The 15,773-nt window shown below is 34.3% G+C and overlaps 1 protein-coding gene across 5 annotated transcripts in view; it reads left to right on the plus strand.

Moving 5' to 3' along the window:
• Positions 1-4,402: 4,402 nt before the first annotated feature.
• LOC111050052 (anoctamin-10) overlaps positions 4,403-15,773 on the plus strand; it is a 29,461-nt gene continuing 18,090 nt past the window's right edge. For 2 of the 5 annotated variants that reach the window (XM_039423618.1, XM_039423617.1), the window contains exons 1-6: positions 4,403-5,024; positions 8,905-9,165; positions 10,222-11,591; positions 11,964-12,185; positions 13,170-13,455; positions 15,218-15,334. In XM_039423618.1, the coding sequence (XP_039279552.1) occupies positions 11,568-11,591; positions 11,964-12,185; positions 13,170-13,455; positions 15,218-15,334 (649 nt within the window). In that variant the 5' untranslated portion in view covers positions 4,403-5,024; positions 8,905-9,165; positions 10,222-11,567. Of the gene's footprint in view, positions 5,025-8,904; positions 9,166-10,221; positions 11,592-11,701; positions 11,723-11,963; positions 12,186-13,169; positions 13,456-15,217; positions 15,335-15,773 lie in introns of those variants that run through there. The other 3 variants (XM_039423619.1, XM_039423621.1, XM_039423620.1) reach the window with 3 other exon arrangements.

The following is a 15,773-nucleotide window of genomic DNA, read 5'->3' on the forward strand; positions in this document are numbered from 1 at the left end:
GATTTTATTAAAACTAGTCACTTTCACTAACCATTAATTTTAATTTAACATTAAAAGTAAAATATGATACTTTTAAAAATTTTACAGTCTTCCACTTAATCCTTCAGCTCTGTTCTACATAATATTATTAGTTACACTATATAATTTGATTTTGATTGATTAATTTTATTCATACTCAAAGGGCTTCGTTCTTTTCAATCTTATTGTGAGTTGAGTGTTGGCTAGGAGTTGAATGACCTCTGTGTTGTCGAGCTGATTAACCCTTGGACTACCAACCTTCTTCACATACACGGAATACCAACTGGGGTAATTGGGTCACCCCAACAAGATTTCTGTTTTATATCTTTATTCTATATTTTTTCCATTAATTCATCTATGAAATGCATTACAAAAGCTTTTAATATAATTAAAAATAAATTTCTTTTGTTGAAAAATATGTTTTCAATCAAAAACTGACAGGACAAAAAAATTGAGCATTCTATCAAATAGATGTAGGGGAAATGTTGTCAAATAATTAAATTATGGCTATAGAGAAGCAATTTTTTTCAAATTTAGATTTCAAGTGATCATTATGAATCAGGTTTGGCGAAAAATGATAATTGGACATTAAATTTATATCTTATGCATTCCGATAATGGATGGAATATACCAAAAAATTGCATGACATGGAATACCAAGCGGGGTAATAGAGTTACCCCAAGGATAAATCTGCTAATAATTGAAAAAATAAGAGGAATGAAATGATTTTATGAGAAAAAACAACTAAAGTGATATGTTTTTAACAAGTACTCAAGGTTTCAATGAAATACAACAACATTATCTACAAAAAAATGGGGAAAATGTGGGTTGGGGTAGTCCAATTACCCCGCTTGGTAGTGGAAGGGTTAAGACGTGACTCATGATGGGCTGCCAATCGTCTTATCTCGCTGGTTAAGTAGCGGATGTGCAAATCTGGATGCAAGTCACTGTTCCTTATGTACCAGCAGACAGAAGTTAGTAGAGCGTGCACTAGGTCGGTGGAGCGGCGAGGCGCGGAGAATTTCCGACATGGAATTAAATACATGTGATACCTCCGTGCACTAGGAGCGCGGCGAGGCGCGGATCTCGAAGTCTCTGGACTTTTCGGGGTTGGAACCGCGTCGCGCCGCGCTCCTAGTGCAGGGAGGGTAGGTCGGAATTTTTCTGCGCTCGGGTAACTTCATGAGGGCTCGGCTGTTTCCGAGCTCTGCTTCTTTCGAACATGGCCAGGCTACAGTAACTACATAAGCATAGTTACTGGTTATTTTATTTCTTCAAAAGCACTTTCCTTTCATTTATTATTATCCATTGAATATCCCATTTTATTTTAATATTATATTATTTTATCTACACATAGGATTTTGCTTACTACTTTTTTATTATGAAATGCTTTTTTGCTTTCAAATGCAATTGTAATGTAATTTATTTTTATTGGTTGAATAAAGCATTTATTATTGAACGAGCGTCAGTGAGTTCTCACTTTTGACTTACTGAAGGCCAAAGTCGTTGTCCGTCTGTTTGTATGTTCTACAATAACTTCAGAAAGGATTGATCAGTTTCAAATTTTGAACACTTATTCATCGAACAGGACAAGTTCGTTGGGCAACAAAATTGGGATGTACCCACATTTTTTTCCTTTTTCTTTAGTGCCTCCTTCTCTGCTTCAACCACAACTGCCAAAAATAAGATCTCTTCATCTGAGTCATCCATCACTCACGTCTCGCCACTTTACCACAACCTCAAATTAGAGCTGACCTCAACAAATATGTTACCTCAAATTAGAACTCTAACCTCAACAACCATGTCTTTCCTCAAATCGCAATTGACGTCACGAACAACGAAGAACACGCACGCTCACCCTTTGTTTGGATTTTATTGATGTTTTTTTATTTTAGAGCAGCCCCACAGCTGAATTCCCTAGGTCCAGATGGGTTTTAGAATCGGTCTATGAATGAGAATCTTGTTGTCAAGTGAGGGATGAGATTGTCTACCCAATTGTCAATAAGCGTATATTTTACTATACCCCACTTTAGTCCTAGCTCAATATTCTTTTAATCTTGATAAGCACTTTCCATTTCAACTTTGCATCAAGAGTCATTGCAAGGTATTTAGCATTGTTGTGGTACAACATTCCTATTCAGATTTATTTGGATTGGATTATGGATGTTCTTGTCTGTGAAATTGACGTGGATTGATTTTAACTCATTCAGTCTGATTTTCCACTTTTCAGTCCATTCACTGAATCTGTTGCAAGCGCTCTGCAATTTGTTGGCCGCTTCTTCAACTGTTTCCCATTCCGCTAATATTGCAGTATCATCAGCAAAAGTGGAAATTGTTAAGTCATTCATCTCAGGAATATCGCTTGTATAAAGCACATGAAAAATTGGTCCCAGAACACTGCATTGTGGAACTCCAGCCTTTATTTCCTTCAACTCCTGTTGAGAATGAGACTTCATCAACCTGTTTGACTCTGAATAGTCTGTTTGTGATGTATGATGCTAGGAGATTTAGTAGTTGAATTGGAAGAATTTTATGGAGCTTGCTGATTAGACCTTCATGGCACACCTTGTCAAAAGCCTGTGCCACATCAAGGAAAACTGCTGAACATATTGATTTTTCTCCAATGAATTTTCTATTATATTGGTGATTCTATGAACTTTGTCAAAAGTGGAAACCAAATTTGTGAGCTGGAATCAGGTTCTTCATTATTACTATTGGTGATAATCTCTTCACCAGTGAGACTACCTGCCTCCTACCCTCCAAGTAGCTGTTAACAGTGTTCAATACTATTCCTTGTAGTTGTACACCATACTTTTCAAGTTTCCTAGCTAAAATACCATGGGGCACATAGTCAAATGCCTTGCTCAAGTCACATAGCATGAGTGTAAGTGAATCGTCAATAAAATGCACTCTGAATCTTCCCAGTCAAGGCTAGAAGAACGCTATAGCTGTTGAACAACCATTTTTCTGAAGTCATGCTGGGATTGAGACAGAAGATTGTTCTTTACAAAAAAGCTGGTGAGTTGCAGCTTCATCTCGGTTTCAATGACCTTAGACATTATTGGTACAATCGAAATAAGTTTGAAGGGAGCTCAGTATTTCCTTTCTTGTGGATTGTCAGTGTCCTTGCTATCTTTAGTGTTTCTGGGGAAATTCACAATCCAAAGCAATGATTGACTGCTGCAGCCATAGATCTGCAATTAGATAAATCATTGCTTTCAACACAAAAGTGGATAAGCCAAAGTGGAATTTTTCAATCATCTGACAATGTCTCTGACTCTTTCTGCAATTGTTTCCCTCCAAACATCTAACCTAAGACCTGCTTGTTTATGACCTCCCAGGCAGCTCTGCAAATGTTCTCATCTCAATGGTGCCTGCAGTGTAAACTTTTTTCGATTTTGCCTATAACAATTTGTTTGTACACTTTATGAGGAGAGAACTAATAACTCATAGGTTGTAGCTGATTACAAATAAAACATGGATTTAAATAACAGCTGTTCCGAAACAGCTGATTTATTTTGTTTTAAATAAGAAAATATTAAACCCATGAGTTATTAGTTCTCTCCTCATAAAACAGCAAATTTTTGTGGTGTAATGTACTACATAAGAATACATTTTATTCAAATTTAGTTTACACAGCTTACATAATTCTTTTCAGAATTAAATTCTCTACAATTTTTATTTGAAAAAATTATTTGTTTACTGGTCATTAAAGAAAGTTATTGAGCATCAAACGTAGAAGTCTGTGTTTTTCTTGTTAGATTTTTTGCATATTTCTCAAAAGATACTAACACTACAGCTTCCAGACTAGTTTTATTCAATTTTGCAGATATTTTTCCATATGAATCCACTATACTACGTTTTAAAACAACTTGACTGCCATGAGACCCCAATTGGGGTCTCGGTCGATTGTCACTGTGGGCCATGCTGAAAAATTATGAAGTGTTACACCTGGCCACAAGCATATGACATCTTAAATTGATAATAATGAATTTTGTATGTCATTTCGTATTGAATAAAGTGCAAAAAAACAATTTTAAGCATTCTAAAGCCTGAGACCCCATATGGGATCTCATGACCTCCCAGTGCCATATGTTTCAACCAGTCCCCAAACAATTCAGCATCGGTGTATTTCACCAGAGGTACTGAATTCCGGGCGAAATCTTTCACTCTGTATAGCTCGCTAATGAAGCGTTCATGGATATAATTATGTTTATAAGAACTTTTTTCTTATTTTTACCTCTACTATCACGTATCAAATTATTTTACCATAATTAAGAATTAATAATCAAAGGTATGATTGTGTATCTTTGTAGGGTTATTAATATCGCTTAAACATAAATAAAAAACCAAGCAAGTTATGTATGTAGGCCTAATTTAATCTATTCCGGTGGATTTTCAAAACAAATCTATTCACGAATCTAAAACTGTGTGATTTTTAAAACTTTTTTATGACCATCGCGTAACGTAGAGATAAAAAGAGGATTGACTTGCAAAATCTTTATTTTAAAACTCCCTACCTATTTTATTAAGTTTAAACTGAACTGTATTTACCTAAGTGCAATTTTAAGATTGCAGCATTGCAGTAAAATTCATATTAAAAAAACGCATATGCCTATAATAAGCCTTTAAAACTTACTATTCTATCAAGATAAAATAAACCAAATACAGATAAGTAGACTGACTTGTTCAAAACTCTTGAATTTACAGAAGCAATAGCAATTTACTAAGACACTTTTACTCGTTAAAATCTTGAAATAACTATTCACATTTTTTGTAGTAGGCTAAACTGCAGACAAAAGTTGAAAAAAAGGGCTGTGAAGCTACAACTTATCTCAATAACTGAATGGTAATCTTGACTGACGAGACAAAATTTCGGTGATTTCTTGCTTATTTGTGGCATGGAATTTAGGAACTAATTGGGCATTTTTCTGAAGTTTTTCAGTTAGATTGGTTAGAAGACTGCGTATAGGTTAGTTATTCCTGCTTTACAAAAGTATCAAGTGGTAAGTTATCTACTTCAATTTTTTTAAAATGTATTCAAGTTGAACTAATGATATTTGAAGTTGGAAGTAACTGTTGTTTTGTTTTTTTGAGATAAGAGGATAATCGCGTCTGCACAACATGCATTCTTAACCTTAACATAACCTCAAAACAATTTATTGTTATGCATTTTTAGATTCGTCTTTCTATATAGGTACTACGAGCAATGATTTCTACTACGATTCGTTTATCAAGAATTTTCAGATCTTTAGAATCAAAAGGAAAAGTATTTCCTACGAATTATAATTTAAACAGAGTTTTCATCCATCCTTGTAATCAAAACAGACGTTTGTTTAGTAATGACCGAGATAATCCAAAAGACCCAGATTCAATTCCTAGTGCTTTGAAAATAGAAAAATATGAAGTTTTCCGCGAAGATAATGCGCCAGTAATTTTAGATGTCAATGAAGAGCGTGAAAGGTTTCAGAGTATTGCAGAAGAAGAACTTATTAGCAGTGAATTCGAAGGATACAATATTCAAAGTGAGTACCTATGTACAATTCTATTTTCTCCTATTTTAGTTAGACTACCTATTTATTTTACTCGTTAGCTCAGCTTAGCTTATTTTGAACTGATTTATAATAAGTGTAATATCTGTTATATTTGATATATATTTTTCTCATATTATCTTGCAACCTTATCAATGTTTAGGTTGATATACCGTACCTACATGTCATATTATTAACTTGTATAATAGTTGTGACACATACCTAGCGACATAGGACGTAATGCGTTGAAAAAGTTGAGAATTGAGGGTAATAAGGTACTTGAATGGATCGAGAACTACATATCAGAAAGACTACAGTATGTAGAGATTGACCACCATAACAACAACTTCACCACTACCTACAAATCTTTGCTTCGCCCAGTGACCAGAGGTGTACCCCAGGGATCCATACTGGGCCCTCTACTCTTCCTGGTGTACATAAATGATTTTCCAAAGGAACTACAGAGTGAGAAAAAATGCATCTTATTTGCGGATGACACCACAATACTTATCTCATCTGAGAAGACCACACCAATAACAAATATAATTGAACCGGCAATAGAGGAAGTAACCACAATATGCAATAGACTACAACTAACTATGAACAAAAACAAACAGTCCACATCAATTTTCACACCTACAGGAAATGGCGCAGAAACGGAGCATATAGATGACAACATAATGACAAAAAGCTCCACAAAATTCCTTGGCATACTAATAGACAACCACCTGACATGGCAGCACCATATAGACCACCTTAGTAAGAAATTATCCTCAGCAGCCTATGTGATCCGAAGAATACGACACATCTCAGATGAAGGCACTGCCTTTTATTGCATATCACTCACTATTCGCATCGCACCTTCGTTATGGCATTGCGGCTTGGGGTTCAACAGCACAAACAAACCTTGAAAGAATACTGAGAATCCAAAAAAGAGCAATAAGAACGGTACTAGGAGTCGATAGGATTGAGCACTGCAGAGACCTATTCAAGAGCAGCAAAATTCTGACAGTCATATAGCTCTATATTTTGGAATCAATAGTGCAAGCAAGGAACACAAATCCCACTCTAAGATCGGATCTCCACAGCTACAACCTGCGAAACCAACACAACCTAAACCTACCTCAACACCGACTAAGAAAATATAGCAGATCCCCAACATATGCAGGGTCTTTTTTCTACAACCTGCTACCTGAAAACCTGAAATCAATCACAGGAAATAGAGTTTTCGTAAAGCAGCTCAGAGGATATTTGACTGACCGGCCATACTACTACATAAATGAATATGTAGATGAACATACATACACAGGAGATAATCCTTAAAATATGACGACTCCTACAGCCACAGGACTGCTGGGAAGACGGATAAACCCTGAACCCTGAACCCTGATGCCTCAACTATTATTAATACTAGTGTCTATATTAGCGGGTTGCATTACCTCTCAAGGGGTAGATTGGTGTAAATATATATATATATATATAGCCTTATAAAATGCTTTTCAATAGAAACCATAATGCCGTATCTAGTTATAGATGGACAATGTTGGCCAGCACCAATGTGTAGATTGGTTTTTGCCAGCAATGGCCTTCGTAGCCCATCGTTGGCCATCGTCCTGATTTTTTCCGAGCGAAGGCCAGCACTGGCAAATTACCCATCCACACTAGTCTACCAATGCAAGCTGTTTCCTGTTTTGTCGTTTGTTCTGCTTGTTTTTCTGTGCAATCTATAATTGAGTATTGAGTTGATTTTCTGTGAATTGTTATTGCGTTCCTTTATTGTTTTTTTAGCTTAGTTTCGATTGTGTTTATTTTAGTTAATATTTTCAATCTCCAATTCTCCAGTTTCAATTTCAAATGCGGCGCTCCGTGTAGCGAGCGCTTGCCAACGCTGGCTTTGATTGAGCACACCGTGTGGAAGGCAAGACTAACGCGTCCAAGCTTACTAGGCTGGGCTAGCGACTGAACCAATATGTGGACTATGCCTAAGGATAAATTCTCAGAAAAGTGAGACACCAGCAGCCTCATCATGGCCTACCACTAGGCCTATTCAAGAGCCACATAAACTGTGGCTTCATGAACCGGCCATCTATGATCTGCTGCTCATATAAAAATAAAAAAAGATCTGAGGATAGTGTTTGTCTCATTCTTCATGCCTAAGTATGTGACTAAGATAATGGCCCAGTCACTAGTGCAGTAAGTTGGCCCAGCCTGGTAAGCATGCCCGCGTTGGTCTGCCCATTCACACTGCCTGCCCAATCAAGGCCTGCGGCAGCCAACGTTGGCTAACGTTCGCTACACGGAGTGCCGCATTCAAAATGACAAATTGAAAATGGAGTTGGAGATTGAAAATATTATTTAGAATGAACACAATAAGAACTATAAAAAACGTAACGAAATAACAATTCACAGAAAATCAACTCAATTAGACAGTACACAGATCAAACCAGCAGAGCACAATAACAGACGACTAAACAGCACGCATTAGGTTGACTAGTGTGGACTCCTAAAAAATGACAGTGATCCCTGATGCCGTTTCTACATATTGGCCCAATGAAGGCCAACATTGGCCAGCACCAATGTGTGGATGGGTGGTTTGCCAGCGCTGGTCTTCACTGGCCACCACCTTCGTTGGCCTACGCTGGGTTGGCCTCATGTATGTGACAGAAATGTTGTCACTGCTTATCTGGAAATCCATTACTTGGTAACGACCTCAAGTATTTAAGTAAGTGAACTAAATAGTAAGTGACGCGAAATAATTTCAGCGTCTCTGAAATGCCTGAGGGGCCTAAGGGTTTGATCACATTGAATGCGTATATTATGTGCAAGTGCACGTCAGATCTTGCATGATCCGAAAAACAAAATCTGGAAAGACCCATTTGGGGGGTGATGGGTCCAAACTTACAAATTCCATACAAAATCCAATCTATATATTCTATATTCCATTCACGCAAAGAATAGGGCCCAACGGCCTAGTGTTATAAGAATGTCTGATCTCTATACAAAATATATAACTTTATAAGGTAGGCTACTGTTGTAAAATTTGATACAGTAATGATTAGAATTTCAATTCATGTTCTATTTCTTCTCATGGTGGGTAAATTATATAATATGTAAAATTAATCCTAGCGTTGTTTCTTTGAAATTTATATAGGTCGACTTGAATGGAAGAATCCAGGCCTTCCAGGTTGGTTTTACCAACACCAAGTAGTAGAAATACAGTGAGTCATCGGCTTGAACTTAATTGTATGGCAGGGTGAACATGTAAGGGTAAATAAAGGTATTTTTAGTTGCTAATCTGTAAAAGAAAATAATTTTTAATACTTTTTATCATCTTGAACGATTTTGTATTTTGCAGGAGGTATCACAGGTGTTTTTGACATTGAAGACCTAGTAGATGTGCTTAGGAAAGAAAACGCAGTCGATATATTTGTCGCATCACTTCCGAAACAACTCCAGTATGCTGATTATGTAGTTGTAGTGGCTGGAAAATCTCTAAAGCATATGCTAGGAATGGCAGAATTCGTAAGGAAACTCTACAAAATGAAGAGACATTCAACTGACCTGATACCCAGGCTAGAAGGCGAAGACTCTAAAGATTGGCTAGCTGTAGATTTAGGTAAGAATATTATAATTTCATTTCTATAACCTCAGAGCTAATATTACTATTAGAACTAATACAAATTCCATATTAATTAGAGTTGGACAACTTTTGATGGTACAGTTAACAATTTTTGTTTTTCAAAAACAAAATTTTGTTTTTCTTTGTAGATATTTATTACTTTCCAAGTCACTCCTAGGTTCCTGTACTGAAGTAAGTAAGAAGTAAGGCCTACGGTAGGCCTTGATGATCCCTACGGCTGACCTATACACAATAATCACCATCTTTATAATATTGAATAACTGATGAGTCAACATTTCCCAACGTCGTTCCCCATCGCTGTGTGGTTACTACAAAGCAAGAACACTTTTTAATTAATTAACATTTAAACTTAATTTTTATGAAGATTTATTTCTTGGACTCTTATTATCATCATAATTTTAGAAGTCCTATATTTTAGGAAAATGGCTCCCTTTCATTAGACAGATAGAACGGCGTGCTTTGTATAAATTTTTCTAGGTACTCTATTGGAGTATTTTCTCTTCATTTACGGCTCGTATTACATGGTAATTTACTACTAGGGTTGTACAAGTGTCTGGGCGAGTCGCGGGGCATTAGTTTTTTCGCTTCACTATACGGTCACCAGATTCTCACTCGGTCAATAGCCCGGCCACATATCCTGGTGGTTCACATACGGCCACCAAATGTTGCTCTCTGGCGACCCGCCAGTGGCCTGGCATAATACGAGCCTAAGGGACATTACAGTTTATGAAACCAGCCTTATAAGATTAATATGTTTTAAATCATTTTTAAGAATTGCATCGTTTACATCAATCTATTAAAATTAAATTTTTATTTAATCCAATTTAAATAAATTCTAATTAAAATAAAAAATGAATTAATACACAATGCAACTTTTTCTTAACTCTTTCATTGAATATAATTATAATGGTAAATGTTGTCCCTATAGTTATGGAACCACTTTCACTTCAAATATTGGTAATTTATTAATTCATTTTTATACAATTCAACATTAATGGCTAACTAAAATTAGTTTTCTCTTATTTGTTACAGGGAATATAATTCTGCATGTAATGTCCAAGAAAGCGCGCTTAAACTTTGATTTGGAGAGTTTATGGTCCTTGGGGAAGGATTATGATGAACTAACAAACAGTGCAAAAATAGATCCTCTTGAAGAAATATTGAAAAAACATGCAATAAGTTTGGATGATTTTCAGCCATTGGAAAGAAACTGAATCATTTTTTCAATGTAGGATTTGAAAATTGTGATTGCTCGTTAACTTAGTTTCATATTTTGTTGTTCAGCATTTTGTAATTGTGCTATGAAATCATTACAGATTGACTTCAATCGCTTTCATTCGATTAAACGGCTTATACTTGTATTTAAACAGTGAATTATGAAAGTAGTCAGTAGTGATTGGATTTTTATGGGATTCTAATTCATAAACGTTCCGTTGTTGATTGCTAAGTTATTTTTAGGATTTGGTAATGATCAATGTTTTGTAAATCATAGTAATTGCGTTGTCCTATCATGCTAATTATAGAATCTTCGATTTGAGAGGTTTCTTTCCTCATAGATGATGAAATGATTAACACAACATACAATATTATATTCTCATTGTCATATTTTTTGACAAATGCTTGAAAATTGAATTATTCAACATTCTTAGAAGTCATGATTGATTTCAGTTCTTTGATCAAGTGAGTGGAGTCGAATGAGTATCAGATCTAGAAATGTGATGACTATGAAACAACCAAAATAGAATATTGAATTACTGTTACCGACATTGTACTGTTATTTCCGCTCTTCTGAACATTACATAACTAGAATGGAGATCAAACTTGAATGATGTTTGATATTTTTTCAAATTATCAAATGCTCAACATGTTGAAAATGTTTTGTAAATATACGGTATAGATTTTAGTATGTATTTTGAATTTTAAATAAAAATTTTTGACGAATCTTCCTGTTTCATTTGTGCCTTGATTGCTCTGTAATGAACATGTTCTATCTTACAACGAAATTTCTACCTAATGTATCATGTTAATATTATTTTTTCAGAAAGAGAATTGATAATTCTTCATGATAGCTAGTAATGTTGGTGAAGTTTTACAGTTAACGATATGCTTATCCTAGACATTGCATAACGTGAGATCTGAATTCAATTATTGTCTCTATAAAAACAGTTTATTATGATTGGCTATGATGATTTTCATGACCTCTAGTACTCCCGTTGTAAAGACGGCAAAAACCGAATAGGCGTACTTGAAACTATGAAATCGATTCATTTTGTGGTAGACGTTTCAAGTTTTCAGTATTGGGGACTGTGCTTGAATAGATTGTACTGATTAGTCTAGAGTAATTATTCTTATAATCAAATCTGTAAATTTCAGACACGATGATCGCTGATGAAGTTAGTACGGTAGGCCTATAAATTTTTGCGTTATTGTGGTTTATTATATCATAAATGTATTGAAATATTTCTAATTCAATAAAACTAATAAAAGACCAGTTGCACCACAAGAAATAATTGATGATTTTCTTCATATGAAGGTAGACAAACTAGTGATGTGTTTTGACTTTTTTATCGTTATCTTAGAAACAAAATTAGAGCTTTCTTAGAGCTAAGATTTTACAAATTTAAAACTAATGAAAATTTAACAAATCTTAACTGTTGAGTTGAAGTGCAGACAAGTAGCATATCAATAATTTTTCTATAGAGATGATTATCATCACAAATTGATTTCTAATTCCAATTCACAGAAAATGAAAAAGTTTATTACTTACCTATTAGGTCATGGAAAATGATGGAATCAAATTCCGTGGGTGTTTGGAGAAATCAGGAGACAGTGATGATGATCAGAATGACCACACTTCTCCAACCTACATAGTGATTCAGTTTGCTCCAAAGGTGAAAATAGAAACTGCCAAATGGATTGTACAAAAGATAATATCAGCAAAAAATGTCGGAGGCGCTGATCTAACCGTCAAGCAACAGCCTCGACTCAACAATGATGTGAGTAACTTGAATAATTTTGCAGTTTGAGTATAGTATTCACTTTTGAAGTTTCTTGTTAATTGCATATCTCGTTGTTAAATTGAAACACTAATTTTGATAATTTGACTTATTGAGGAATCAGTATATGCTATTCAGGACAATGACTTCACAGACTGTACAAGAATGAAAAAATAGTCTCGATGATGTTCCATTTGTTAATTCAATTCTCAAATTGTAATGCTAGAATATAATTTTAGGGATTAGACTATTTCAAAATTTATCATTTTATTCTCTATATAACATATTAAATGACAGCAGAATCATAGAAAAAGTCTCCACAACGGAGTTTCATTAGTTTAATTTCTCCCAAGGCTTGTAAGGCAATATATTGCCTATTCTGCAATTCTATATTTTAATTTAAAATTGATTTATTTACTGGTAGAACGATTTTCAATTTAAGTTCTTTGTCTGATGCTGCAGCCAACTTGAACATACATTAACACTTATATGCCAGTGAGTTCAATCTTATTATGAAACCTATGATCATTAAATACTAACATTGAGTAATTGTTCACTGTAGCTTCAACTACTGTATAATAATGTAATAGGCCTATGCTAAACTGTAAAAATTGGCTGATGGACAGAGATCAACAATATAGGATAGTTTGATCTAGTTTATTTCAAACTTATAGTTTAATTGTGCCATGCTATTTGTAGCACCTTTATCTAGGTAAAACCCGTTTGCAACCCGTAAACTTCTTATTGAAGTATTTTGTCATAGAATTTGAAAATATAAATACTGATAGAAAAACTGAAACATTCTCCTGGTAACACTTTTTTGAAACTGCTGTGATTTGAAGCGATAACGAATTTATTCACTACGACTAAATAATAAATTAAGCTGGGCAACTAGACTCATCAGTAGGCCTATAAGAAATTTATTTTTCAAATTGAAAAATACACAAAGATTAAACTGACTTCTTTGGTGCTACTGCATTTCAGATCGGCTTAATACTGCATGTTTCTGCAAATCATTTCAAGTTATTAGAACTGGCTGAAGAGTTGGATATCAGGAAGAGGGATCGCAAAGGCTCAATCAGAGATTTCACTATGAGCGCAATGGATGATTTTATCAATTTGCAATCTTCTGACTGCTCATCTGATATCCTTTCAACGGCTGAAAAACAAAGCTTGGTCAGACATGAACTGGAAAATATCAGAGCTCTGGAAAACGAGAATTCAGTTCCGGGATACACCAATATTCATCTTTATGAAGGACAATCAATTTGTAAGTTATCTGTCTTGTCACACAAATTGAAATTGGAATTAAATTTATTGTTCACATTGCTTGTAACGGAACAGTTCTATACAATCACCTACGAGGTGTGTTAAAAAAGTAAGGTGACTTTTTGAATTTCGCTGGCAACGCACATTTGATCTTCGATTTTTTTTTTATTTTGTTGCATTAGTACCCATGTCCTGAGCATATGTTTCAGTTTCAAGTGAATAGCATGTTTAGCTTTTTTTGACAGGTTCAAAGGTCAGATGTATTTTGGTGTGCTCGGCGATTTTTGGTCTTGGTGATTCAGTGTGCTTCCACTTGGATGATTGAGCCCTAGTTTTGATGTCATAGCCTTATACCAAAGTTTCGTCACCTGTTAAGACCCTTTTGAGCAAATCTGGGTCGTTGTTGACATCATCCAATAGGTCTTGAGCGATTGTCATTCAATGGCTCTTTTGGTAGAAATTGAGCAATTTCGGAACAAACTTTGCTGACACACGTTTCATACTCAAAGTTTTATGGCACAAGCCAACCGATATGCCAAACTTCTCTGATTCAACGATTTTTCAAAAATTTTGTTCTCTCAACGTTTTCATCTGTTTTTGATTGCTGGGGTGTCCAGTGGAAGGATCGTCATTAATATTTCTCGGCCATCTTGGAAGAGCTTGTACCACTTATAAATGATTTTTTCACTGAGAGTACTCACCATATGCCACTGTCAACATTTCAAGTGTATTGGAGCACTTGAGTTAATTCCATTTTTTACACAAAATTTAATGCAAATTCTTTGATCCATTTTTTTATAGAAAAATCGCCGAGCACACCAAAATATGTCTGACCTCTGTAACTGTCAAAAACAAACTAAACATGCTATTCACTTGAAACTTGAAACATATGCTCAGGACATGATTGTGTACCAATGTAACAAGTGCCTTGCTCGCGAAATTCAAAAGTCACCTTACTTTTTGAACACACCTCGTATAAAATCATGAAAATTATTAGTAAAAGAAGAGTCGTTTTCTCAAGTCAAATGTGATAAAATTTGAAAAATTATGATTACTTGCACTATTTCATATTATTTATCAGTTATAATAAATAACAAGGGCTACTTTCAGTAATAAAAATGAAATGAAATTGAAGGTAAATGATATTACCTTGATTCTTAAAAACACTTTTTACTTCTCTTCTGTAAAAGGTGATTTTAAGAAGTAAGGGTACTATTTTCATTTATTTTTTATTGTATTAGAACAATTAGATTGTAATTATGTAATCAATTGTATTAGAACATTTAAATTTTTATATTAAAGAATTATTTCTTTATAGTTAATGGATAAAAGTAAAAAGTGTTTTTAAGAAGTGAGGATACTATTTTCATTATATTTTTATCAGTTATGTATATCGACTTATATACATTGATTCTTTGTTAAAATTCTATTGATTGTACTTTTTCAATTTTAGAAAATTGGAATGTGTAGAATGCTAATTTCAAAAGACAAATAATAATCAAGAGATTTAAGAGATGATATCAAGAAAAATGATGGAATGATAATAAAAATATTTTTGGAATTGGAAATTTGTAAAAAAGCTTAAGACTGAAAAATGCTCATGATTGTTCGTTGTTGACACGCTTTCAAATTTAACATTGATTGAGCTTCAAATAAGTAAGTTAAAGTACGGTAAGGTACCGGTAACTCTCTGGTGAAATAGTGTTTCTCTGAGGTATCTTGCTCATTGCATTATTTATAGCAATTATTTAAATGTTTTTCAGTAATGGCTTGTTTGCACTGGCGCCTAATTCTACAGATATTTCCTTTACATGACGAGGAAGAAGTGAAGAAATTGGGAAAATTGTGGTTCATGTCACTATTTAGTAAACAACCTTTTGGTGAGTTTTAAATTAAACATGCTTTCTTGTATGGCTTAATTCTATCATACTATGAATTTCATGATGATACCTAATTTTAACATAGTGGATTAATAAATTTATCAATCTATCTATACATCTATTTCAATATTGTTCTTAACCTCTTTTTATTTACCATTGAAGAAAGTATATTAAAAATTTACTTATCTACTTTAATTTAGGTAGTTAACTGTTCTACAAATTAGATGTAGCGACTACTTCAACTCATTGACACTTACCAGTACTTGAGTGACTGAAAAAGGCAAAAAATACCAGAGTGAATTCCACTTGATGAGACCTTATCATTACTTTGTTCATATTGATTGGGGTGTCAATCTTTCTGTCCTAATTTATACAGTATTATTGTTTGACTTATCATCATAAAATATAGAAAACAAAAATTTTCAGCTAAGATCCTTAT

This window comes from Nilaparvata lugens, chromosome 3, assembly GCF_014356525.2.
Source record: "Nilaparvata lugens isolate BPH chromosome 3, ASM1435652v1, whole genome shotgun sequence".
In the NCBI taxonomy this organism is placed as follows: Eukaryota; Metazoa; Arthropoda; class Insecta; order Hemiptera; family Delphacidae; genus Nilaparvata; species Nilaparvata lugens.